Source organism: Numenius arquata, chromosome Z (genome assembly GCF_964106895.1).
Source record: "Numenius arquata chromosome Z, bNumArq3.hap1.1, whole genome shotgun sequence".
NCBI classification, from domain to species: Eukaryota; Metazoa; Chordata; class Aves; order Charadriiformes; family Scolopacidae; genus Numenius; species Numenius arquata.
The window spans coordinates 53944092-53971653 of NC_133616.1; the positions used below are offsets into that span (position 1 = coordinate 53944092).

The 27562-nt window shown below is 46.3% G+C and overlaps 1 protein-coding gene across 1 annotated transcript in view; it reads right to left on the reverse strand.

Moving 5' to 3' along the window:
- ABCA1 (ATP binding cassette subfamily A member 1) overlaps positions 1 to 27562 on the reverse strand; it is an 81110-nt gene that overhangs the window by 16186 nt on the left and 37362 nt on the right. The window contains exons 7-29 of the mRNA XM_074166836.1: positions 23506 to 23592; positions 18705 to 18945; positions 17979 to 18118; positions 17161 to 17277; positions 14030 to 14218; positions 12941 to 13146; positions 12672 to 12848; positions 11872 to 12094; positions 11323 to 11544; positions 10501 to 10705; positions 9849 to 9962; positions 9208 to 9379; positions 8562 to 8693; positions 7899 to 8038; positions 6743 to 6880; positions 5980 to 6200; positions 5442 to 5514; positions 4696 to 4898; positions 3629 to 3677; positions 2608 to 2721; positions 2103 to 2251; positions 1529 to 1653; positions 435 to 533 (exon numbers count right to left, since the gene is read on the reverse strand). Coding sequence (XP_074022937.1) covers positions 435 to 533; positions 1529 to 1653; positions 2103 to 2251; positions 2608 to 2721; positions 3629 to 3677; positions 4696 to 4898; positions 5442 to 5514; positions 5980 to 6200; positions 6743 to 6880; positions 7899 to 8038; positions 8562 to 8693; positions 9208 to 9379; positions 9849 to 9962; positions 10501 to 10705; positions 11323 to 11544; positions 11872 to 12094; positions 12672 to 12848; positions 12941 to 13146; positions 14030 to 14218; positions 17161 to 17277; positions 17979 to 18118; positions 18705 to 18945; positions 23506 to 23592 — 3536 coding nt within the window. The remainder of the gene's footprint in view (positions 1 to 434; positions 534 to 1528; positions 1654 to 2102; positions 2252 to 2607; positions 2722 to 3628; positions 3678 to 4695; positions 4899 to 5441; positions 5515 to 5979; positions 6201 to 6742; positions 6881 to 7898; positions 8039 to 8561; positions 8694 to 9207; positions 9380 to 9848; positions 9963 to 10500; positions 10706 to 11322; positions 11545 to 11871; positions 12095 to 12671; positions 12849 to 12940; positions 13147 to 14029; positions 14219 to 17160; positions 17278 to 17978; positions 18119 to 18704; positions 18946 to 23505; positions 23593 to 27562) is intronic.

Below are 27562 nucleotides of genomic sequence, written 5' to 3' on the forward strand. Positions count from 1 at the left end.
GCAACAAGTCAGTGGCAGAGCTAGGAAACACCACCAATGCTGTCTGCCTCTCTACTCCTTGTGCAGGTGTTTGTGGGCACACTAACCTAGGTTTCCAGTGCAGCTAGAAACAGAGGATCGTGGAATGGGCATAGACACAGTCAACAAAATACAGCAACATGACTAGTTCCTTTTCCATGTTCAGGACCAAACTGTAATTTAAGAGACTACTCTCCTCTCAGTCTTGGTCAGTAAGGACTTGCTCACTCCCTTACCATGCTGAGGGCTGGTAACTTTCCAAAAGGTCCTGAGCAGAAAAAACAATGTAATTGCAACTCTTTTGGCTTAAATCCTGCTCTGGCCATGAATGACTCATTCCCTAAGGCCAGCTAAATATACTGGGTGACCAGAAGCTGGGGCTGGGCTTCCTCTTCCCAGCCCAGAGTTCTACTTACGGGATGGAGTGTCCCTGCATACAGCGTGTCCCAAAACCAGGCTTATTGAGAAGGGCATCCAAAAGCGTCTGAGTGCCTGCATCTTCTGGAGCATCATTGCTATGGGTACAGCACAGAAACATAATCAGGTCAGTGGAGTCAGGTCGGAACAGGCACACAGCAAAAGCAGCAGCACAGCAAGGCTGAGAGCACAGTGAAAGAATCCAGGAAAAGGATACGGGTAGGTATTTCCCTTTTAAGAGCGTTTGGCCTAGGAGCACACACATTCTTGGTCTTTGTGCATAATATTACTAGAGTCATAGAATCACAGTATTGTAGGGGTTGGCAGGGACCTTCGGAGATCTTCTAGTCCAACTGCACTACCAAAGCAGGTTCACCTAGAGCAGGCTGGACAGGAATGCATCCAGGCAGGTTTTGAATATCTCTAGAGAAGAAGACTCTACACACTCTCTGGGCAGCCTGTTACAGCGCTGTCACCCTCGAAGTATTTTATCCTTAGGTTTGGATGGAATTTCCTGTGTTCCAATTTGTGTCCATTACCCCATGTCCTGTCACCACGTACCACTGAGAAGAGCCTGACCCCATCCTCTTGACACCTGCCCTTGATATTTCTAAGCATTGATGAAGTCCCCTCTCAGTCTTCTCCAGGTTAAACACACCCAGGTCTCTCAGCCTTTCCTCATAAGAGAGGTGCTCCATTCCCTTGATCATGTTTGTAGCCCTCCACTGACTCTTTCCAGTAGTTCCCTGTCCTTCTTGAACCTGGGGGCCCAGAACTGGACACAGTACTCCAGATAGGGCCTCACCACAGCAAAGTAGAGGGGGAGGATGACCTCCCTCAACCTGCTGGCCATGCTCTTTTTAATGCACCCCAGTTTAATAGCACAATTCGGAAATGGCTATGGCCTTGTCAGTAGTTGGAGTTGGCACTTAAAGGTCCAAAAAGAAAATACCAGGACTATATTAAAACATGCTTCTCAGCTAAGCCCACAAAACAAATTTAAACCACCTGGTAAGGAACTTAGTAACTCACATTTGCAGAGAAGAACAGAATCATAGGATTTAGCACCATTTCTAGGCCACAAGAAACATACCTAATAAAAGTATATTGTTCATCATACATCCAGGGCTGTAATTCCAGGCTGGGATACTTCCCAAAGGGAGGAACGATCAGGCTGAACATGAGAGCAATACACACGAAGACAGCTGGCAGCACAATCTGAAATTGCAAGGGAAGAGCAAACCCTTTTTAATGTGAGTGTTCCCATAGGCAACAAGAGCTACATGTGAGCCACTTAATGGATCAAAACCTCTTCAAAGTTTTCCAGGAAAGCCTATGCTATTTACACTAAGGTGTTGCTAGACACCAAGACCTACCCTGGCATTCAACCAGGGCACTTCACTTGGGATGCAGGGGATTCAGTCTACAAATGCCACTTTTGGATTTGAACCCCAATTCATCCTTGCTGTGCAAGATTACTGTAACCACTTGGTTATCATGTAACAGCTTTCACTTGCACGAGCCTTCTTTTGCTCAGCTGTGCAGTGAAGACTAGTTTTTGTTATCTGTATTCCCTTGAGGTTTTCTGCCCACCTCTAACTCTGAATAGAATGTATTGTTCAGAGCTGTACCTGCTGAGGGACTCTGCACATGTTGGGTGCTCTCACCTGAGCAAAGAAGCCCTTCCTGCTTCTCTTGGCAATAAGAAGCCTCTTCCACAACAGAGCCATGAACTGCTGCTGGGTGAGCTTCCAGCCCTTCATCTGGTAGGAGCCTTTCCCGTCCATGCCGCTGAGAAGGTCCGTCTCTCTGGATTCTGCTAACAAGAAGAAATGACCCTCATTCAAAAGCTCACAGAAATCCTCTTGGGGCACTTCTGTGCTGGAAACACAAGGAGATACCTGGAGCAGCTACTCTCACTCATCAAAAAAAAAAAAAAAAAAAAAGAGAGCAGTAAGCAGAGACAGCAACAGAAATTCACATAAATGCATTTCCACCCTCATCTCTGAGCTTTGATGGGAGGGTTGAACAGGCTGTGGATACTGCACTGCCCAGTACTCCTAAAGGCAAATAAACCACCACTCCTTTGGCAGTGTTAGCCTTATGATCTGCAGTGTTTATAATATGAAAGAGTATCCACAAGCAGAAAACAATCTTGAGCCACAGCAGTACCTGGATCTATGTCTGAATCATTAGGATCAAATGCATCATCTTCTGTAAACGGACGAAGGCAGCTCTGTCTGTCTCCAAACGGACGCCTGTTCCTTCTGGCTGGCAATGTCCCATCTGAAAATAATGCAGTTATGATTAGCTGAACTGCTTCAGTTAGTCTCCAGTTAGCCCCGGAAAAACCAAAGCAGTATCATTTTTATTTTACATGTATTCCATTTGCAAACTGAGGAGCTGATCTGCAGTGACCCCAGTGCAGGTAAAAGTAAAACCAAGACTGCCACTCTGCAAGGGCCACATGTTTTATGCATCACTTTTTGTGTGCTGTCTTAGAAGCTTCTTCCAGTGCACTAGACACTTTTTTCATTTAGCCATGGAAAATGGCAGGCTGCTCTCACTGTAAGAAAATTCTTACTTAATGTACGCGTGAGCTCAAGTGCAATTTGCTAGCACTAGTTTATGAGGAAATGCTGGCACAAGCACTTAGTGTAGTGAGATGCTCTCAGAAAGAGAAAGTCATTTGGTCCCTACTGCAGTCTGACCCTGTAAAGAGCTCTTCCTGTTCCTCAGAGCAGACAATAGCGTCAGTCAAGTGATTCACCATACACTCAAGCACTAGAAATTCTCCACTGTTACAAAATAATAGAGTCAATAGAAGTTAACAGTATATAAAACAGGCACTAAGTATACTAAGAACAGCTATTTTAGATCATTAAAAATATTAGTACAGCAGAGTTCCAGTTTAGCCTGTCACACCTTTGCATGTGTCACTGTATAGCTGGACATGCTGCCATACACAAAGGTCACCCACCTGCCCAAGGCTGGTGAGAACAGGAAAATTCATCATCTGAGATACCTACTAGACCCTTTACTCCCCTAGAATCTAAGCCCTGCACTGAGATTTTACTCCTGAAATATCTAGGGTTGGTCAGCCTTGTGCTTAAACAGCACTAATACCATAAGAAAGGGTACCTCCCCCTGAAGTGGCCTTCAGCTCTACAGGAGACAACTACAGACTACCTACCTGAGGTTTCTGCATCCACTCCACTATCATCAGCCACTTTCAGGAAGATCTAAAAAGCAATGATAAGCATTAGTGAAAATTTGAAGAGGAGCAATACTTCAGATTGGTTCAGAAGATGCCATAAGAGAGCACAAGACTGACAGATGCATCATGAGAACAGCAGATACAGGGTTTATCCCCTGTGTGATGGGGACATGGATTTTGTGGCTTCTCTCCAGCTTCCAGGAGACAGCCTGTAACCGCTTACCAGCCATTCCCCCTTTCCACTGTCAGTTCTCAGAGCATCTCAAATACAAGCTCTTTCCCATGTCTCAGATAAAGACCTAGTTACTGAATTTGAGGAATCCCATCTTCCTCCTAGTCTGATAGTACTCATACTCCTGTTCACGCCTGAATAGGCACCTCTATGGAGCTTGTCCCATGGACTCTCCCAGACTAGAAAAAAAACATTTTCAAATTTTAGAGAGTAGCTAAGGCCTTCACAGCTGTGGGAAGACCTACAGGGCAACCTCAACACCATTCCAGGTTCCCTTGTCGTTACTTTTTTGGAAAAAAAAAAAGATTTTATATAAACAGGGTATAAAGTGCCTGACACTTCTGTGATAAAAGGCAAGCAAGACTTGTCAGCTTGAACACAGCCACAAGGAACAAACCCCAAAAACATCCCTGACAAGGGCGTGCATCTAAATGGTTTCTGTAAAGTAAGGTCTCCACTACTGAAATACATGTTTTCAGTTATGAGCAGCAGAAAGCATCCCTGAAAACACCTCAAAGGTATTTACACAGTCACCAGAAGCCAAATGAGGGGCCAACCTTCACATGACATCTCAGCAAAGTGCAACTGAGTACAAAGGATTTGCCTGTGCTTGCCTGTAATACATTTCAGTTTTTAATGCACGCTTCTATGAGCACACACTTAAGAAAGCAATCCATTTTGGAGACAAACACAAAGCTGCCAGTTCCACAGTAAATGTTTACAGGAAGAGACAAGACTCCGTTTTGTTCTTACTTCTGCCATGATTAATTTTGCCTAGTGTAAGTCAAAAGAGAACCTTCGGCTCACTCACCTCCTCCAGGGTGGTTTCAGAGATGCCGTAGCTGGAAATGCCAAGATCAGAGAGACGGTCATCAATTTCATGGAACAGCTCCACAAAAGCTCCCTCTTTAGCAGCCTTGTATGGCAAGACATAGGTTAATTCATGGCCGATATCCTCCACCAGCCTGGCCTCAGGGACGTGTTTTGTAATGAGATTTGAAATTGCAGAGACATCTGGAAGAACCGAAAGGAAAAGACAGTGTTCATCTTGTTACTGCTCTTTATGTGGAAAGAAGATCTCAGTCTGAAAAACCTCACCGTAAGGAAAGGAGAGGAAATGGGACATCTCTGGAAAGCAGCTCATTTCCATGGGAAGTGTGGTTTCTTTTTACATTTAACACAAAGTTGGATGAAAGCCTGGACCCAAGCCTGGCTATTCTTTTTATCTGCAGAATTTGGGAGAGCTTTTACATGCTACTGGCAGCCCTGCAAGTCATTGATGTACAGTTCACCAGCAAACATTACATATTGCTAACAGGCCTAGCAACTATGTAATCTCTGGTTATTAAATCTCAGGACAGCTTGAACTCAAAATGGCTCACTAGAGAAAAATGTTCCAGTATTTATGGATTTAAAAATACCGTCTCTGTGACTTCAATAATAGCTGTCCCAAGACCACAGCTATACAGGGGCACAAGATTAAGGCAGTTGTCCAAAGTCAAAGATAGCACAACACCAACACTGGGACTGAATCTTAAATTATTTTCTTAGCCTCACCTATTGTCAGTGTGTCACTTTCATGGTCACTGCCAAGGCCAGCATCAGAGCTGCTCTGGGAGACACTGTCATCCTGGTCACAAAAGAGAAGACAATCATTGTTTCCTGCTGTTTAATCAAGAAGGGGCCCACAAGATCCTACTCTCTAGGTAACTCCAACCAGATGCTGCAACATGCTGGATACTCCACAGAGGAGTCAAAGTAAAAGTGACACACCACTGCAAAGGGCTGAAATACAAGAGGTCACAGTTATAGAAGTGTTTACAGAAGTGTTCACTTCATATATATCTCTCCAATCAGCTTTGGATCACCGGCATTGAAAGAAGCTATAATAGAGATGTACGTCCCATGCAACAGTTTAACCAGACATGATTCACCATAGCATCTATAAAAGCAAGTAACACTTCTTTTAAAGAATAAGTGATTTCTCTTTGAGACATTCTACCATGCAAAATCTTAGCTGCTGCTTCCCTAAGGTAGGGCAGGCCTAAGATTTCTTGAAGGAAGAATGAATATGAGCAGGAAGAGGCAGCTGTACCTTTTTCAGATAGGACACTGTGCTGCTGCTGTTTCGGCAGGAGCTCAGAGAAGAATCCACATCCTTCTTGACCAGGGTCAAATAGTAGCCTGTTCCCAGCTGGTTCTTCAGGAAGAGAGAAGAGCCAACACAGCAGAGCTTGCCATGAGAAATGATGGCAATCCGGTCCCCCAGAATGTCTGCCTCGTCCATGTGGTGTGTGGAGAGAATGATAGTGCGGCCTGGAAGAAAGCAAGGGAAGACACTGCTGGTAAGTCAGCCATACTCATGTTCCCAAGCCAAAGCCACAATCATCTGCATCTTGCCATGAAGTTGGATGGGAGGTTGATGCCACAACTCCAGGCTCCTTTGAATGAGGCTAGCAGTATGGAAGGTGGTCACTATTGTCATCACAGGTTTATTCTCCCCACTCTCTGCAGGCCCTTGTCATGCTCAGCAAAGGCAGATTAATTTCATGTCAGCAAGGATGGTTGCACAGAGCAGAACAGGACACTGCTGCACACCAAGGGTGAATTTCTGACTTTAACTGCCCTCACAATCCAGTGAGGAGCTTTGTTCATGTGTTCTGACATCAATAGGATAAGAAAGGAAGACAGATGAGAGATAAGAACATCCTCGTCCTGCATGCTCTTTGTTCCTTCCTCAGTGCAGGCAACAATAGATTTGCAGAGACATTGCTATTTTGAGAACAGTCATGAATCAGATTGATTTTCTTTTGCTTTCCGTGACACATTCATTAGGAGTACTGAAAAAGACCACATACCTTGCCGATACTTGAGGAGCAATTCCCATATTCCTCTGCGAGAATAGGGATCCACCCCAGCAGTAGGCTCATCCAGAATGACAACCTTGGAGCCACCAACAAAGGCTAAGGCAACTGAAAGTTTCCTCTGCATGCCACCTGACAGGCACAAGAAGAAAGAGGTGTTCAGGCTGATGCAGAGATGAGGGGAACAGCAATAGCTGCAGCACAGTGGATAATGAGGTCTCCAAAAGAAAGCAGAATTTGCATACTGAGAAGACCAAGCACTGTTACTGTTTCAGGCCCTTCAGCTCCCATCACTTTCAGGACAGGGGATAATTCATCTGGATGGTCTTCTCTCAGTGGAGTCCAACTCTCCTCCTACTGCAGGAAACCACACCTTGTAAGCCCTTCCATAAGTGAATCATACTATCCCAACATTGGCAGTAGTAAGTTGCCAGCTTGGAGGCCTAACCATATTTGAGGATCTGAAGCATAGGTCTCCAGAGACTAAGCAGCAGAAAAAGGTCCCAAGAGACACCCCTCCAGTGGAAGTGTGCCAGATGCAGCAGCAAGGAATTATATTATGCTCTTCAATACTAAAGCCAACCTGTGGCTCTCTATCTCCCCAAGGTCAAATGTGCAGGCTGTGCTGATAGTTTAGTCAGAGACAAAGGAGTCTCGGTCCCTCGACTATCTGGTACAGAATGATACAGGAATCCAGCCACTCCTGAACAAAGGGGAAGGATATTCCAGGATACCAACTGAAGAAACAAATCAGCATAAGAAATGCACATACGGTTTACAAACAGCAAGGAACTTGGGAGATTATGGTCTGAGCCACTTTCACCTAAACCCATAAACCCCAAACATATTAGCAAGCATTTGGAGAACACATATCCCATGTATCTGGACTATGTAGTGATGAAAACAAGTACAAAATACTCAGAGAAAGTGAGTGACTTGTTATGGCCATTAGATAGCATAAGATAGTGTAAGATTGTTAAGTTTACTAAGATACACTGATAAGGTACATAATAACTCATTTCCTTAAGTGCTTAACAGTGTGGTAGACTATATTTAATTGGAGGATTCAACCGAAGTCTGTGACATGAAACCCAAGAGTTTTTCTGGGGCTGAGGAAGCAGTGGAGAAATGTAAAAGCAGCTGAACCTACCAGAGAGTTTGCTTGTCCTAGCTTTCAATTTGTGAGGCAAACCAACATCCACTGCCATCTGCTCCATCTCCTCTTTGACCTTCTTTTCCGGCAGACCTTTGAGCCGAGCATAGAACCAGATGTGCTCCTCCACAGTCAGCCTAGGGAACAGGAGCAGGCTCAGGGCACAGCTGAAAGCACCATGCTGGGATTCATTCCTTGCATTAGCATTACAGCAGGCATGTTTGTTTGCTTGGGAAAACATCTTTTAAGGCCGAGGTTTCAGAGAAGAGCTACAGACTGGGTGTGCTCAGCTTGGGCCTGATTTCCGAGTGTGGCTATTCAGCACCAATGTAAATAATCCTCCTTTAAGGGTGCTTGACAGAGTACACCTAACATCCCAAATGAGTAGGCACTGGGGAAACATTTGGCCTAGATAAGTTTAGCGGAGTATATTTCTTTAAAGAGACACAAAAGATGAAAGCGTAGGCCCTTGCTGATAATTCACAGGCACATACAAATATGCTAATAAACAGAATGTCCTTGAACCAATCTCACACCATCCTGCTGTCTCACACCATGCACACAGATAAAGTTAGGACTGCTCTAGCTGAAAGCACACTACTAAAGAAAGCAAACTTCTGTTGGTTAACACCAGCCTCGCATCCCACAGATGCTACTCACAAGTCAAACAGAACATTGTGTTGTGGACAGACACCCAGGTTCTGCCTGATGGTGCTGAGCTCAGAGCGGATATCTTTGCCCAGGATGAAGGCTGTACCCGAGGTTGGGGGGAACAAGCCAGTCAAGATGGACCTGAAGGACAAACAACAGATAAGCAGGTTTCACCACTAGGTATTACCTACTGCACATATCAGGATAAATGAAGAGTGGGAAGAAACCCTGGGGAACTCCCACACGAGGAAAGTAGCCTGAGAAACATCTCACTAACAGCCAAAAAAAAAAAAATCTGCTCCAATGTTTTTAACACACCCACAGAACCCTGCTTGAAGGAAGTACTTTTTCCTTTAAAAGTTTCACATCTTTTCAGTCCTGACTTGTTTCCTTACACTGTTAAGTCAGAATCACAAAGGGCATTACTAAAAAGTACTGTCAGGAGATTCATTTGGCACTGCCTCAACCTCCAGTTTCAGACCCCTGTACTTGTACATCTTCTGAGGCAGCTGCACAACTGGGGCAAGTCAGCAGAGCACCTTAGTCTGCACCAGCTTGTATGCTGCAGTTGTACAGCTACCTCTACTGTACTGATAGGAACTGCAGTACTCAGAGTCGCTTCCCCCACTGTCTTAAAGCATTATTTTGTTCTTACATGGTAGTGGTTTTCCCTGCTCCATTATGCCCCAGAAAGGACGTGATTTGTCCTTCATAGAAGTTGAGTGTGAGACCATCTACAGCAACTTTCTTGCCATCACGATAAACCTTGACCAGGTTCTGGATGGAAACACCAAGGCTCAGATGCATAGGCTCTTCCTCCTTGCAGACTGGAAGAAAACGGAGAGAGGTATGATAGGTTTTAACAGCAACTGCATGGGAGTTCTAAGAAATGTCACATTCCCCCAAGTCTGTAGAGACCAAAGTCTCTATATGAGCTATACAGAGAACTGACCACACTTTTTCCTCAGGGACAAGAACCTTCCACAGAAGTTGTCCTTTAGCTCTTTTGTCTCTACTGGGCTCATCTGGGAGTTGGAGATCTCCAGTGTCACCAGGGTCAGTAAAAGTGGGAGGAACTACTCAACTCCATGAGGCTGGAGTACCCACCTGCACTCAAGTGAGCAAAGTACCTTGGGTTTAGGTGGATACACCCAACTGATAAGCACACCCAAAACTGCTATAACAAAGGGACGACCAATTTCATCTTAGCCATGCCAGTCCTGCTGTCCTCGGACTCTCCTTTCAAAAAGGAAGATCATAACACTTCAATGCATAAAGGCTGTGTCCAGCACTTACCTTCTGAAGGCCCCTTCTGGTCAGGATGAGGGTGCTGCCTGTCCTGTGGTTCCTCACCAAACCAATAGGACTTTGTGAAAGGAAAGTACCAAGGCCTGGGAATTCCGTACTGGCCTAAAGAGAAAAGGATTATATGAGCCTGACTACACCTGTTCCTTTTCTTATACTAGCTTTCAGGACAAGAAGGGAAGTACTCCACCCCCAGCTAGCCTCTAGATTTGGCAAGACTAAGAAGAGATCTTTCTTGATGAAGACACTGCAAGACTTTGGGGCTAAGAGACATCTCTTTTCCCAAACTTCACTTTAGGGTTAAAAGCCCTGTGCTGGAAGGTGCTAAGCAGCCACATGTGTTGATACTTTCAACTTCTCCCCTGCAGCAGGGTCTGTGGACTTAGCAATTCAGAGAAGGGAACAGCTGAAGTGCAGCAAAGCTTCTGGGACTATCTCAGCCATCACCTCAATGGGGCACAGCTTCTGTGCTGGGCAACAGTCACTGCTATTAGCAGCAACAACCTTACGGTGATGCTGGTCTGTGGTTTTCCCCCACGACCTTTCTGCAGCTCTGCTTAAAAATGGGCCCAATTTGCACCTTAGCAAGTGGAGGAGGGTGAAAGGATCTATTTAAAAGTATGAACTCAGAAGCAGACCTCACCTGGGAAGACAGACTCAATGTACCAGGTCATGACCCCATATAGGAAGGTGTCAAACAACATCATGACAGCAGATGTGGTGATGCTAAAGCCGTCTTCTTCCAATGGGCTCTCAAAGAAATTGTCCCACTGAACACCAACTCCCTGCTCTTCAAACAGTGCAAAGTACTCACAACCAAAGCCAAAGGCTACTGGAGACAGCAGGCTCTGCAAACAGGAGGCAAGAACAAGCATTCAATTTTTCACAACTACTCTCCAACTGGGCAGTTTAGCTCCAGCATAAGGCTATGGATTTGGTCCACAATCCTTATAGGAAAAGTCAGAAGTCCCAGGACCATGATCATATTTGCAGAGACGGAGTGGCAGACTCAGTCTTGGTTCCAGCAAACAAGGCCTGAAGTCTCTGCTGGATTACTACTCAGAATTGTTTGTTTCCCTATTTTCTTTCCCTTGCTCTTTGGATATTTATGTGAGGGAAGAGATCACTAACAGCCACCCTCTCCAGACAGCTAAGAAGTGCTGTGCAGAGGAAGGGCAGTTGGTTCCTTCAGCCTGCATATCTGGTGGAACAGCATCCCAGCGTACAGAAATCAAGGCAGCTTAGTCTAGGTGAATTACTTCTACCAAAGCCAACAAAACACTCCCAGCAGCTACTAGCAAGTTCAGTCAACCTATTCTCCAAGCCCAGCCCTCACGGCCTCTTACTCTGGAAAACTAACCTCCCATTGCCACCTCCCCACCTTGTTATCATCGTCTAGCTAGAGAGCTCCTCAGTGCCACACTGGTGGAGGCACAGCACCCAGGACAGTCTCTTCAAGACTCACCGCAAAGATCTTCAGTGAGAAGCTGACATAGTCCTGCCAGGCAACACACAGCACGTAAGGCAGGTACAGTGTGAAATATACAATGCCGCCACAGGCAGCTGCCAGGTTGGCTCTGGAGAACACGGTGCTGATGAGGAAGCACTGGAGTATGGTCACAACACCGAAGATAGACAGGAACACAAACACCACACTAGGATCACTGTAAGGCAGCAGATTCCCCATCTGTCAGGAGAAAAACCAGTATAACAGGCTTTGAAAGGGCTCTCCAAAGTGGCTCTAGTACAAGCAGGTCTGCAGAGCTGAAATTTGCACAATAGCCTTCCCAGAAGTGTGGCAGTACCAGAGGCACCTTCTCAAAAGCAATAAATCTACAGCCCCTCCTGCTGTTTTCAGCCACTCAGCCCCGTTTTCTTCTAAAACCCTGTTGCCAAAAAGTTGCTGGTCAACCCACACTCACTAACTCCTCCCCAGTGTTCCAGTGCAGGCCACTGTTTCGCAGGGTCTCAAGGCTCTAGATTCTGCTGCCATAGACCAAACCAGTCAACTCACCTTAAGGATCAGCACCAGCAGGCCTGCACTCATCAGAAGAGGGATGAGGCTGCTAATGAACCAGCTTAGCCAAAGGATGCCGTTGTCAAGTCCCATAATCCTCATTGTCTCCTTCAGCCGGGCTTCCTTCTCATACACAATGCCCTTAATTATCACAGCCACTGAGTAGATCCAAGCTAGAGTCATGAAGAGAGGCATGGAGCGGCTCATGACACGAAGAAATCTGACAGAAAGAAGGAAAGGGGCCAAGAGAATAGAGTGAGAAAAGTCACAGCAACCTCAGCTACCACTCCAGGACTAGCAGAGCATGGTGACAGCTAAGGCTACACTGCACAAAGCAGCCAATGCACAGAGCATGACACAGGATCACTGTGAGGTGAGGCTGATGGGTCTAGCACAAATCACCAGTCCGGAGTGGGAGCTGGAGTTGCAACTGTCACTCAGTGGAAGAGCAGGTGTGAAGACCTGCCTTTCCTAATGACTGCTCTCAACTGCTCCTCTTTCCACTGTCCTGTGCCTAGGTCTCTGCTTTTTTTCCCAGTGATATTTTTGCCTGTATCAGGTTTGGCAATATGGTCACAAGTCAGGAATGTACTCCATATGTCGAAGTCCTGGACAGACAGTCCTTCTCCTGGGAAGGACTCTGCAAGTCATTACATATTCTAAATCCTCCACGCAGGTGCCCTAATTCCAGAGATTAGGAAGACTAAGAAGATTACACCAATAGTAGGGACATAAACCATGTCTAAGGAGTGACAAAAGGCCATGCCTCCCAAGCCACAATCCTGCTGGATACATACATGTCATCCACATAACACGGGTAGGGCATCTGTTGCACGTAAACTCCTGTATTCTTTTCCGTGCCCGTCTGCACCCTAATGATGGCCTGTTCCACCACATCCTGCAGGTAGGCAAAGCCTCCCCAAACATAGCGCATGTCCTCAAAGGGGTCAGCACGGGGACCAGGATCCCAGTACCTGCACAGAGGGAATAAGACCTTTCCGTTAGAAATCCTCATCACCGCATTCCCCGTAGCACATTGTTCATAAGGCAGGATGTCAGGACTCACCCGTCCTTGATCTTGTTTGTCCTTTCCACATTATCAATGTCCATGCGTATCTTGTATTTCACATGCTGAGGGAGCTCTACGCTGTTAGGAGCTATTTCAGTGAAGACTATGCCAGCCCAAAACCTCCTTTCATCCAGAAGTTCCAAGGACTTGTTTATAAGCCGGACTTCTGTGGCCACAGGCTCCAGTTTATCCAAGTTGACACACTAGACAGGGACAGATTTCAAAGTGTTTAGGGGCTAAGTTACAAAGACAGATGTACTTTGCTTACATCTGAGAGGGGGTTGGGGTGGGGAAGAGAACTCTGCAATGGTAATGCCGTGCCCAAGAAAAGGTGACAGCGCTGGACTACTTTGCAATGACTCATGGTAACCCAGCAAGTTGCTAGAGATGTCATTTTTTCCTGCTTGGTGGTCACTTGCCAGTCAAATATATATCACTGCAGAATACCCTAGCAAAAGTATTTTCTGGACAAGATGTTAGGTAGCATTCCAGTACTAGCTACAGGATCCCGTCCAGGTATCCATTTCCATAGATAGTCTTATTTTCTCTGTTACCAATAAGATATGTCTGATTCAAAGGCCTCTAAAAATCAGTGGAGAGACCAGAGGGCTTTGGACCAGGCCCCTGATAGGCCGAGGCCTGTTCGTTTGCACTCATCTGCCAAGGTGATCAAGTAACAAGCAGAACAAATCTCATTATTTGCTATGTCTTCCTCAGCTTAAAAGCAGCTGCTAGCTTCCCTGCAGTCCCCAGCGAAAACCCCAGACCGAAAGGCCAGCTGTTACACTGCCGGGGCAAGCAGCAGCTCCCCGCCACCCCGCAACAGCAGGGCAGGAAACCTCTCGCAGTGGCCCAAGCGAGAGCTTCAACGACAAGGCCTGCACCTAGGTTCTTACGTCTATATTTAGGCACCTGAATAATGATATTTTCTAACACGCTGTGCACTCAGCCCTACTAAAGGCGGGCTGTTTACAGAAAACGGACTGGGGAACATCTATCTTCCCTTCCCAGGAACACCCCACCGTGCGGGTGGAGACCAAGCTGCTGCCCTGCCCCAGCTCCGTGCCCACAGTAGCGGGATCTCACCTCCATGAAGCGGGAGATGGTCTGGATAGCCCGGTCTGTCTCATTGAAGGCGTCCACCCAGGTATACACTGAGCCATTTGCTGTCTCAAAGTCCTCCGGATGGTTTGACAGGAAACGGGCAATGTCCTCCACTGTCCAGTTGGAAGCCGGCAAGTGCAGGTCCCACAGAGCCTTGCCTTTCAGCAGCGTCTGCAGAGATTTTATTTTCAATGGAGAAAGAGTTGTTGAGAATTAATATTCTATCTCCTGTCTCATCATGAAAACAAGTACTATCAGGGAAAATGCCTTCTAAAATGTGCGGGGAAAGGCCCTCTGCCATACTAAGAAGATCAGCGTAGCGGGGGGGGGCGGCCTTCCTCTTAACCTCCCGTGTGTCAAAGGATGTCCCTCTCTCAGTATAGCACCATCGGTTGTGCTTCACAGGCTGGCTGTCGGGTCCCGTGTCCTGCCACCCCTTTCCCGTGGAGAGGGCAGCAGAGAGCCATGCACAGCTCTGCACCCCGAAGACACAAACCAGGTCTTGCACCAGCAAAAGAAGGAAGAGGGAGATGTGTGTTCAGGAGAAGCGTTTGGCTGATGGTGCTTGCCAAGCTCTGCTCACCCCTCCTGAACAAACCTCTGCTGCTGGCTGAGATGGAGAAGGGCATGGCTGGAGGCTGAACTGCCACAGTGCTCAGCAGAAATACCAGCACCAGAGGCCAGGTGGCTTTTCTTATATGTTTTGCTATTGTGCCATCAGGGCTGGCTGAAACAGCCCTGTACAGCCATGATGTCCCGCCTCTCTGTTCTCCTGTCTAGGACAGTGTTTTTTTCACCTGGTTTAACTGCTATATTTCTGAGGATGGGCTATTGCCCCACTACGTGTATGCACAACGCCCCACACAGGCGTAAGTCCAGGTAGAAGGACCTGGCACTGACGCAGAAACCAGTCCTCTGGGCAGGCTATATAAAGTCAGGCAGGAGGGGAGCATTAATTGTAAAGGGCAGTTGAACTGAAGTGGGAGGGGGGGAAACAAACAAAAACCTGCACAAGAGAGAAAACTATAAAAACCCTAACCAATAAAAACAGGAAACAGACTTTCTGCCAGAATAAAGAATGAATTGGAGAGGTGAGGAGCTTCCCCATGCTCTGCCGTTACCAGAAAACCAGAAAGTAAGGGTCACACAGTTACAAAAACAGCATCATGAACTGGGAAAACAGAACAGGCCAAGCTGGCAAAAGAGAACATGTGAAAGGAAAATCCAAGCAAACAGCAGTCTCCTTGCATTCAGCCTTCCAAGGCTGTCTTGTGCCACCATCCCCAGCAGGAAGGGCACCATGCCTGCAAGGACGGGGCTCAGACTCATCACTCCTGAACTCCAGGGCTGCATGTTGTCCTCCCTGAAGTTAGCAGCTACATTAGCATCAAGCTAGAAGTGCCAAAATAGGCAAGCAAAGCACCTTCCTCTCTTTCAGCAGAAAGCAATATGCCAAACAGACTGCACAACCCCGAAAGCTGGGAGGTGATGATCAGTCACCCAGCAGCATGGCAGCCTCAGTGGCTAACAAACAGCAAACGACTGACCTCCCTTTTGAAAGCAGCCACAAACAGGCAACTCTGTGTTTCAGCCTGTTCATGTACAAGTGATCTGTGCTGCACCTCTAAACTGAACGGGATGCTGCCTAGGAGCTGCCCAGGCATTGACAGTGAAGTATTTCTGCTTGTGCGAACTGCACAACAACAACAAATGAACTCCTGCTCCCATGCCAATAGAGAACAGGAGACCAGACTGCTGGGAAGATCAAGAACTGACCACCATAGCCAGCAGGTTTAACAAGAAGCACAAAATACAAACCCAGAAATTCCCAGGACTCATTCGAAAAAAAAGAAAAAATAAATAAAAATGCAGCAACATTCACTTTTCAAAGGACACGACTATAAACCAATAACCGAATCCTGACTTTTTGCCTGCATTCTCTGCAGTAAATGGTTCATTTTACAGTTGGTGGCCCCAATTCTCAACTCCCTCATGCCAACATCTAGACAATTAATTTTCATAAAGCCAACAGAGGCACAGGAGTGATGAAAATGGTATCTCTGGCCCTCTAGTATGTCATGTTGATGGGGAACCTGCAACAGGGCAGGTCAGAGACTATTCAGCACAGCACTGCATTGGAGTAAACAAGGAATGAACTTCAAGGCTTAAAAGACCTGGGGAGGTCTCTGTGTAACAGCTGCACTATGACACCAAACCAGCCGCCTTGCAGACACAACAGAAAAAACTACTCTACAGCTGTCTCTGTTGCTCTACCCCAGTTTTACATCACTGTGCTGCCAAAGACATCAGCACATCCACCCCTCAGAGTTGCACCTGAGGGAAGCAACAGTAAACTAAGCTTCAGACCAGGACAGCCACTTAAGCAGATAATGCCCCAATAATGCAGGTTTAACACCTGGCACAATGCTCCAGGGAGCCAACTGGCTAGCAGAAAGCGTGTCAAATCCGAACAGACTCCCACCCCTTCTTCATGGTCTAGTATGCATGGCACATTAAGAAGCAATCAGCTGTACGGTGAAGTTTGCTCTTCCCCCATACTTCTCTCAAATACTACTACATTAAGCATACCACGCAACTTCAAATTAAGTTTTTACAAGATTTGTGCCAAGCATCTAGGTTCAGCTCTAGCATGACAGCCACTCAATTCCTACTGTACCCAATGGGGCCCAAAGCCACGTGGCACCTTCCAGGATCTGATCTAGTTATGTGACCACTCGCTTTGCTGCTATCACAACACCACTGTTGTGAAGAAGCACACAGCACAGAGAGCTTAACATGTCACCAACCCCACAGGGTTCCCAGCTTACAGAGGTACCCCCAGCCAGATATTTATACCACATTAGGGCAACCATGTGGAAGAAACAGCCCATTTGTCCACAGAGGCAGACTAGTCGCACTGGTCCTGTTTGCAGCAGGTCGCTACATGAAGGAGCAAATGCCAGGCACAGTGCAAGATTGGTACAACCACATGTTTTCAATGAAGGTGTCTCATCCATACCATTTATCTGCCCAGCTCAGCACTGAAGCACCATCTAAAGTAAATTTTTCATCACTTACTGCAGAAGACAACATAGCAAGGACAGCATACTGACCCGAATGAGATCCATTTCCTGACTGCTTTCCATAAACGTCCAAATCTTTGGGCTTATCTCCTCCCACATCCCCCCGAGGTCACGAAACACACCCAGCTCCTGGAATGTCCTGTTCACCTGTTGGCAAAGAGGAAAGGAAGGTTATTTCCAAAAGCTGGCAGAGATCCACTGTGGGCTAAGAGGTTGCATTGACCTGTCATGCGAAGTACCGAGTGTTGCTTATATTCAAAGAGCAGCTCAGCTTCTGCAAGGACCAGAGTAGGGAAAAATCAAGTGCACTTGGAAGGAAAACAACAACAGGGAGTGTGGTTGCTTGTGGCAGAGCACTGCCTTTCAAGGTTTGGTGGCGAATCACTCTGCCTTGGAGACGAAGGACACACAGAGGCAGCACCCCCCTATGCACTAGAAGAGTCCTGCTGGGGGAGCTTGGGGAATTAGAGACCACATTAGGTAAACCACAATCGGAAATGATAAAAGGATCCATTGACGAGCCTGCAGTGGAGGAGAGGAAGGACACCTGAAGGCTTATCAAGGTCTTCCCCACTCCCATATCCCACATCAGAGATGCGAAGTCTGTGGATAATCAAAAGGCACCATCAAAAAAGCTTCCAGCCAATTCTAGAAAAAGAGTTCAGCCTGGCCTTTTCTCCTTGAGCCTTCAACAGCAGATGCATGGGAGGTGAGAGACTAGGGAGGCTGTACTTTGCAGGCAATCCTTTCTAGGCTTCTGTTTGGGCCCAATTTAACACAGAGCAGCTAAGCTGCGCAGCCAGAGAACATACCTCATCCTACATACCAGAAGATAGGGCTAGAGTTACCTCACTCATGACCTTCCTTATGGCTGGTGTGTCTGGAGTGTACAAGATCTTCCCAATCAGCAGTGGTTTCAAAGCCCTCCAGATAATCCTGGAAAGCGGGCTGGATTCCAGGTTCTTCATCAGCTCATTGCAGTAGGGTGCTGAGGAGGAGAGGACAAGGGTGAGCGGCTGAACAGCACAGTGACAACTGCAGAAGGCATATGCCCCACTTGTGTGCACTTTAACGGACAGTCACAGCTGAAAGCACAGCATTTGTCAGACAACAAAACCCCTCCTCTGCTGCAAAGCTCCACAAAAAGCCCCTTTCAGTCTAAGCCTCCACAGTCTGCCCAGCAAACATGGAGCACCCAGGTAGCTTCCAGTCTCCTCTTAGAGCCATACTGCTAGTTCTGCACAGCTCCCACAACCCCACTGCATGGCATAAGCAAAGTTTGTCCAGAAAAGGCCAACAGCTGCACATGACTGTGCTTCCTCTCCCTCTGAATGAGGTCCACTGCATAGCCTTCCGTGGACTCTACAAAAGGCCCTTGGGAATCCCTTGCACGGTGATATCCTCAATGGCCTTAAGGACATGGGCAGAAGGTGGCATATGCACGCTTTTCTGAAACAGTAGAAGGTATGCTGCCCCTTAGGACAACCTGCTTTCATCTGTGGAAATTTCGGAAACGCTAGTGATGACAACCATAAAGTAGATGGGACCTTAGGCTATGCCAGGGCTACACTTACTTGTGGAGTTATCATAGAAGTTAGTTACATCGTCTTCAGTGCTGTTGCCTCCAAACAGTGCTTTGTAATTGTTATCCTCATACCAGTTGAGGGATTTAATTTTGAGCCCTCCACCTTCAGGATGGCCACACACAATGCGCGACACAGCCTGGTAGATCTGGGTAGAGGAGTTTGAAGCATTCACGTTGGTCAGGAACATCACCTCTTGCCTCATGTCACTCCAGCTCTTCATGCTCAGCAACTGGAGAAGGTGGGAAAAGAGTAGAAGCAGAGATAGGAGCAGGATTAATAAAAGATCTTATCACTTTCCTTCAAATCACACATCTTTTTTTGAACAGATGAGAATACCTTTGAATATAACATCAACAGTGAAGACCAGGGAAAGTGGAAAGTACATTTACCCCTGCCACAGTGGGGTGACGTACAGAGAAGTGTCTTCTGTGTACACACAAGGAACTTGCCCTTCCCAAGCTCTTTACTCTTAAGTTTTCTCCTCCAGTGCTGTTGGTGGTTCCTGCCCTCCCTGCCCTCTCACATGGAAGCTGCTTGTCTTCCCAGTTGCACAACAAAGCTCACATTCCCATGCAGCCCCCTCAAGTCAGGTAGGGTGGGTGCACTGAGTCAGAAGAGGGAGTAAGGAGCAACACAAAGTGAGTGCAACTCATGGGACACAGACCGGATGAGCTGCAGGCCCCAGCAGTGTCATCTGGCACAACTCCACCAAGGTCAGCAACCCTCCACTGATTTACACCAGGCAGCCAGTTTGACCTCCTAGATAGGTATTGCTTGTCCCCACCCCAGCACCTCACCACCCGGTTGTAAACGGCATTCCCAAAAAACCCTTGAAACAAGCCCAGCTGCAGCTTGAGCAGCATGAGCTGTGCACACAGCCAGCCACATCAAGGAGCCCTCTCCTGCTCAGCAGGCCTGACATCAGGCTCAAGGTGACAATACACAACTGGTCGGGATGATTGATGCCTCCAGGCTCATTTGTCTGGCATGAGCATCTACCTGCAATGTGTCATGAACAGAAGTACCAGGCACACAGCCCGAGACATTCAGTGCATTAATGTCACCGTAGTCAGAAGCATGGCCAAGCTCACCACAACGGAAAAAGCAACACACCTCCATGAGCACTGGTTTCACACCACACTCAAGCGTTGCTCATCTGGAGATGTAAGAACATCAGCAGAGGTGTGTCCATACAGACTAGAAGTCCGTTTATCTCAGTAACCTCTGTGACTGTGACAATAAGTGGATGTTAGGAAAAAATAAGGCAAGCGTAAGAGCATAGGATATTTCCCGCAAGTAACCTTGCAGCTCCCATTTATTTTCAGCTCAGGGAATTTGTGTTTCCTAACCCTCCATGAATTTCTTCCACAGTCAACTCCCGGAGTTTTGAACTTCCACAAGTATTTAACATCCAACACGTCACTGGAAAGAACCTCCTCTCCTCTCTCCTTAACTTGGCTACGGTCAGCTCCGTTTGGTGCCATGTCGTTGTACTGGAAGAGATAGTGAAAATTCAATCCCCATCTCTTTTTTTCTGGGCCACTCAACTCTATAGATCTCTGTCATATCCCCAACTCATCTCTTTTCCAAGCTGACAAGTCCTTGCCTACTTTCTTGCTCCTTGTGATAAAGTCATTCCACTTCTCAATGTCCTAACTGCCCTTCTTGGAGCTTTTTCCAGTTCTGCTATCCTTTTTTTTGCAGAGGAAGGGCCTAGATCTGTATTCCATACTGAACAGGAGGGCAATCCCCAGTTTCATGTAGTGTCATGGTAACATCTTACAGCTGGCTCTCTATCCCTTTTAAAATCTTTTCTAGCATTTGATCAGATTTCTTGACTGCTACCGAAGTATCAGGTGACATGAACTTGGATGTTCTTCCTGTGCTGCCCAGAACAGCAACATGCGCTAGTAAGGGCACACAGAGCTGCCAAGACACCTATCTGTAACTGCTCATCAGCTGCATCTCAGAAGCAGCTTTAGATGCTGTGGCCCAAATGCCCTGTTGTCAAGAGACAATAACAGAGTCAAAGAGCATCTGCCGGTTTTGCTCCCTGTGTATTGATTTTGTCACCTTTGTTTAAATAAAATGCAAACAATCAAAGTCTACGACAGCTGGTGAAGCCAGCCAGCAACAATGCAGAAAGTGTCGGTGTGCTGGAACAATTCAATCTAACCTCACCCAAGGAGAGGACACCCAGAGTCTCTGGCCTTACACTGGGAGGCAAACCTGACCCTTTGTGTTCATCTGTAGCACTAGGCATGCTTTAGATGTACCAACATCTGGACAAAAATTCTTGATGCTAAACAACAGCCACTATGTGTCACACACACAAGGAGCCTCTATTTTTAGCTGCCTGAAAACACATGACACATTGATATGATGGAAGACAGCTGTGAGAACAGCTAAAGCCTGGGGATTCGGTACGTGTGTCCAGAGCGACTGCTTCAAGTGTACTTTCATTTCCCCACCACTCACTGCTGCCTTTGTCTGCACCCTGCTGCCACTCAATCCGGCCTCACAGGTTCAGGGTGACTGACAGGACACTAGCATGATGGGACATGAATGAAAGAAATGTCACACAACAGCTTCTGTTGGTTAGATATGCTCATGTGGATTTTTGGATTTGATGATTCCTCACCCAAAAGGCCAAGGCTGCATTTCAGGTATGACAGTTTGAGTGTGCAATTCAAAGGGACCCCTTGGTGAGTTTTTGCTGAGGAAAAAAATCAGCTATTTTACCTCAGGTACCAAAAAGTCAACTGCTTTAGCTGAAGTACCATCCATTCCCTAACATAAGCAAAGGTACACAAATAGGAACTGCAAGTAATTCCCATGACTGTAGGAGGTGTTAACCATCCTGCAGAGGGATTGCATTAGCAAATACATTTTTACACATAATTCAAAAACAGCTTGAGCAAGCAGCTTTATTTCATCTTTGGCACCAGCAACTTTACAACTGACATGCAGAGCTGCTCTGTTCACACCACTGGAAGCAAGCAGCTCACGTGTGAAGTGTTACTGAGCTATTTCTTCTCTCAGACACCAGACATGGCTCTCTAAGTGTTTCTTAATAGTTGCCCTTGCTCTCGGTGTTTCTTGATAGTTGCCCTTGCTGTTGGTATTTAATCTGCCCTCCTGGGTTGATTTAAAGAGCCCAGGGACACACATCAAATCAATCCCCACACTCGAAGACAAATATTTTGTTCAGACCATTCTCTAATTAAAATTCCTTGCTAGAAAGGCTCCTAGACATGGCACAAACAATAGTTCTCTCCACCCCCTCAAGCTGCTGCCCTTCGAAACAAGGGAGCAAGTCCCTCCTTTTCACACAGAAATCAGCCTGCCAGACAATAAGAAGTAACTTTCGGTCAAGCCATCTGGAGCTGCTCACGCTGTACGCAGAGGAAAAAGCTGCCTTTGTTTGCACAGCAATAGGGCAGAATAAAAGGTAGTTCTACCCAAAACAGCTGCCAAGCAAAAGGCACATTACCCTGGGACGTTTTCGGCCACATCAGCAAACTGAATGTCACATGGTTTCAATTATTTTTATCCCAGACAAGAAAAAAAGGCAAGCTGAAGTGACGTAACGGGAAAACAGCTGTAGTCAAAGTCTGAAGGGCAGCCTCCCTGTTCGCAGCAAGACCTCTGCCACGGTCTTAACTGAAGCTGATGCTGGAATCGTCTTAATTTCACTGTAAATGGGACCCGGCGGCAGGTTCTGGGACCCGGGGAGGGATGCATGCCAGGAATTGTTGGCTGGCACGGGGCTGGCTCCCGGCAGCCGTCCCTCCGTGGGAGTGGAGCGCAGGCTAACCTGAAGTGACCCGCTCTTGTGCCTGCTCTCGGAGGTTACTGCCGTTCACGGCTCGGAGCGCTCTCGCTCTGATGCGAAGACGGAAGACTAGCAAAGGGGAGGAGGCGGCGGCATTGTTTAGTTTAGATGGTTGTGATTTCTGCTGCAGGGAGAGAATGTTTTTGCCTAGTAGCAGTACTTCAAAGTCAGAGCCAGCCAAAAAGCAACTAAGGTAAGTTTTTGGCTCAACCGCCCCCTTCCCTTTCCCAGTTTTGGACTTTTGACTCACACTAGGCACGAAGAGCTTTTTTCTTAATCCATCGTTTCACCTGCGAAAACAAATACTTGCAGTCTCTGTAATGTCACTTTGCCTCTGCAAATCGCTATTTATATTTTGTCAGAGCCTCTCTCAGCCAGTGTCACCATGCCGTTGCACTGAGTGCCCCACAAGGAAAAACAATCTCTGCCCCCAAAAGCTAGTTAGGCAAAGAGCTAACTGTAGCCTACAGCTATTAATTTAGATTAGGATAGCCACAACATCTCTTCCACATACCCTCACCACACCAAGAACCAAGTAACAACCATGACATGGCCGGCAACTGAGTCAAAAAACTAGAAAGGAGGCAAACCTCCACATGCAGTTTTTAAGGCACTGCTAGGCAGCAGATGTATTGCAAGCCCAACAGTTGTGCCACTGCTGAGAAGGCAAACCCCACAGAAAATGTCTCAATTCCTGTTCCTCCCACAAGGATCTTTAGCCATACATCTAATAAACTCCCATGGTGTTTGTAACCTGAAGTTCCAAGGGGTTACAAAGTGTATGCTGCCACTACTGGCACAGGGAGAATGGCTGTAGGATGGAGAGGAAGTTTCAAAACAAGCCAGCGATCTGACTTTGAGTTGCACCAAGCAAACTCGTGCTTCTTACACTTGATTGCAGGCTAAGACAGCAACCAGGGTGATGCGTTCTCCTGACATGAACGCACTCCTTACCTCTTTAACAAGCTTCCCAAGGCTCTCTCTCAAAGCTTCCACAGTCTCAGACAAATCCTGCAAGGAGGAATTGAAGGAAAGTCGTCCCTGCAGGAAGAGAAAAAACAGGAAACTAGAAGTCACTGCAAGGCACAAACAAAAAATTAAACTCTTGTGAACATTCTTGTGAAGGAAGAGTAGTGAGGACTGTTCACATGGCAGAGTGCTTGAAGGGGAAGACAGAGCTGGCTTTCTGCGCGCCCTTGAGTTTAAACTACCCTGGGCTTCAGCACCCCCCAATGCAATAGGGAGACACTTTTCCTTCCTCACAGGTTAGGTACACAGATGCCATAACCAGAACCATCTCAATGAAGTGCTAAGTGCAGGCACATACACTTCCAGCATAAAGGATGGCTCGCATTGCAGGTCACACACAATACAAGCACAGCCTGCAGGACAGCATGTGGATAGACCTGAAATCCTGCAAGCCAGTGCTAAGAAGGGGATACAAAGTCTACACAAAGGAGCAAGAGACCAGTTGGTAGACACAAGCTTTCAGTGGGCTCCACAGATAACAGCTCAGATACGGAGAACTCCTGTTACAGGGTACATACATCATCTTCAGCACTCAAGTCCTCCCATCAGGCCTTGACATTTTTTATCTAAACCAAGGGTGTATTTAAAAAAAAAAAACAACAACAGTTTCCATGAAACAGCTGACACTCACCATCATCACAAGAGAAAGACTGACTGGCTTCTAGAAGTGGAAGGCACAGCTTTCAGAAAACTATTTGCTCTAGCAGGGAGTTGCAGCAAGGACAACTCCTTGTTTCCAGCTGCTCTACATGTAACTGGCAGGTCTGGGTTTTGATTTGTGTCATTCTTTTTCCCTTCTGTTCACATGGGAAACACTGGACACCATCCTTATTTCAAGGGAATGAAGATTAAAATAATTTCCTGAGATTTCATGTTAGCATCTACACCTTGCAGCGTTTGAAAGCATGCTAAAGTTACAGCACTGTGACACACAAAAGAACAGCCATGACCCTTGACTTTAGCATGCATCTTTTGGGCTGAACCTTTTCATTTTCACATCTTTCATGGGTTAATTTCTGGAAGCAAAGTCTGGAGGCTTTCACTTGTTGTTGTGATTTGCTGGAAGGTGGTAAGACCTGGTCAGTGCCAGCTGGTGTAAATGGGCACTGTTCCACTGATTTGCTGGGGCATTTAAGACTCAGCTAACTTTTCCGAGTCTACAGTTAGCGCCTGCTCCAAAGCCAGTTACAAATTCAGGGAGGCTCTCTCTAACCTCTATGTAGAGTCCATAACACCACTAAAAGCAGTCCTTAAGGTCTGGATAAATCAAAACACATGACTTGGGCTAAAAGAAAAGCAACTGAAACCCCCAGGCTGAGACCTTGAAGACCTGTTTAAAGAAATACGGTCAGCAAATATCACAGCTACATAGCTGTACTACCACTTCAGCAACAGGATGAGGTAGAAAGTCCTAGGTTCATGCATAACAGTAGTTGTGCTTGTTCAGTTCCATATACCTCACCAAGCTCTACAGATTCATGTTGTTCACTGTATCCAGAGGCGATTCAGGGACAAGGTGCATGAGGAAGAGTTTTCTGATGATACTAATTGGTTCAGAACAGTGAAAAGTCAAAAGCCAATTGCAAAGGATTAGTGAAAGGCCTCATGCTGACACAGTTACAAAGTGCCAGACAAAATTCAGTGCTGCAAAGTAAAGTACATAGGGAGCAGACAGTTCTACCTTAAGATAACCTCTGATAGCTCTGAACTAACTACTGCCACTCAGAAAGGGAGATCTTGGAATTATAATGATAAGACAGATCAACATCAATATAAATCCAGCGTGCAATCCCTGTTCTCAAGTACTATGTGCAATTTTGGGTCCTCCATCTCTGAAGGAACACAAGTACAGAAATAGGCATCAAGTAGGATTCATGATAAGAATGGCTTCTGAAGGAAGAACAACAGACAACAGTTCTTCCACTGAGACCTGTAATGACAAATAGAGGTTATGACAGAGCTCTGTAGAATCATAAGTGAGACGGAGAATGGGAACAGGGGAGGATTGCTCATTGCAATAGAGGGCTTCCAGTGAAAAGATCAGTTTGAAACAAACCAAAGGAGCTACTGCACACACAACTTGGTCAAAATGGAGAAATTCAGTAGATGTTATGCAATGCTGAAGGTACCAAGAGTTAATGTGGGTTTAAGAAAGGCTTAGAAGAATTCATTTAAAAAAAAAAAAGCTTATCAAGTGCTAGGAAACACGAAGATCCCAGCGGTAGCTGAGAAAGTCTGAGTTACAAGCTACTGAAAAACAGGACATTACATTGAGGACATATTATTATATGCTGGCCTTATGGCTGCATTCTTTCACATGCCTCCATTATGGGCCACTACTGACTAGCACTTGGGGGACACTGACCTGAAGGGGACTTTGGTCCGACCCAGTATACAAGTCTTAGGTGAGTCAAGGAGCTTGCAAACCTTACCCTGAATTGTGAGGAGAACCCACCTATCCTTTCACACCCCTCACCCTGACCTTTCTTCCCTAACAAATTCATAGCACTCCAAGTCCATTTCTCACCAGAACTTGGCATGGTGTCATTGCTATGGAGGGAATTTTGCTTTCTTTACCATCACACTTCGCACCCCAAAGACCACTCAGGGAGCCTCTGACAAGTCGTATCTTCAGAGACAAAGACAAAAGTCAGTCATGAGTGGCCAGTCTTCTTTGTGCAGATAAGCATGTCATCAATTTCCCTGGAAAATAACTCTTTGCAGTGGCTTATTAAGTAGTTCGTTACATTCATACAAGTCAGTAGATTCGGGCAGCTCCAGTAAAATTGGTCCCACTGTGAGGGTGTCTTTAGTAAGTGTCTGCACTACATTGCGGGGGGAGAGGGGAATGACTCATTTTCCAGGGAAATGCTGTAAAAACATCACCTGTCTTTTCAAGGCACACTGTGGAAAGGCAAAGTTTGAGCAGGTTTTGAACAGAGCTGCCCTGTACAATTACTGTGTTAGTGGCTTGCAAAGTTATACCTTCATCTAAGTCTCCTCTTTTAGGGCAGCCAGCATCATAATACTCTTGAGGTACAGATCGCACAGGGTGGACTCTGCACTTTTACATGCATGCTGTAAGACTCAAAAAGGAGACAAATACTTAAGATGACTAGAATTGACTGTACAGTCAAGACAAGCCTTGAATAAGTCCACCTGTCAGCTCCTGCTAGAAGGGATGGAGAGCTCCGTTTCCTTAATATTCAAGGGAATGCATGTATTTGAAGTGTTGGGAGGTCAGAACAAAACTCAGCCACTGTCTGCATCACACAGCTAACTGTTTCTGCTTAAAGAGACCACTCTGCATGTTTGTTTTGAAACAGTTATGACAACTTTATACTGATCTCAGCAGAAAATTTACACTGAACTTTGCAGAAAAATCACATGCTTTGAACTTCTGCGTTTGTTTCCTGGAAGTGGAAGTCCCAAAGTACAGCTGCTTAAAACCATGATATCATTGTGCTTGACTGAAAGCACTCTCAAAAGAGCAAGAAAAGCCACAAGTTCAGTTGCAGCATGTATTTACATTGAGAGACCTTTTCTAAAGCCATTTTTCAACTGGAATGCATTTATTATTCAATGCTTAGTTCATGCTAACCATATGACAAAATACCACCCATATTACGAAGGCCGAAAAAAACAATTGGATTTTCACGTGCTCACCCACACTCCTTCAAGGACCACTGTAGTGCATAAGCCACAACATATTTATGGCTTATTACACACCCATACCACTGGAAGTGAGTGTGGAAAAGCCCTTCTCAGGCAGTGCTGCAGAGATGAAATCCCACAGGACCAATTCAAATTGTCTTTGTCATTTAGCCTTCCCCCCAAATAACTTTCAAAACTGGGGGGATTTTCAGAGGCAAAGCTGTACCACATACAGATATTTTTATGACACAAGACAGTCACCACCCCTCACACCATCAGCCCAGTGGGATACCTCTGATTTACTGCCATTGCTTTTGCTAACCAGGGT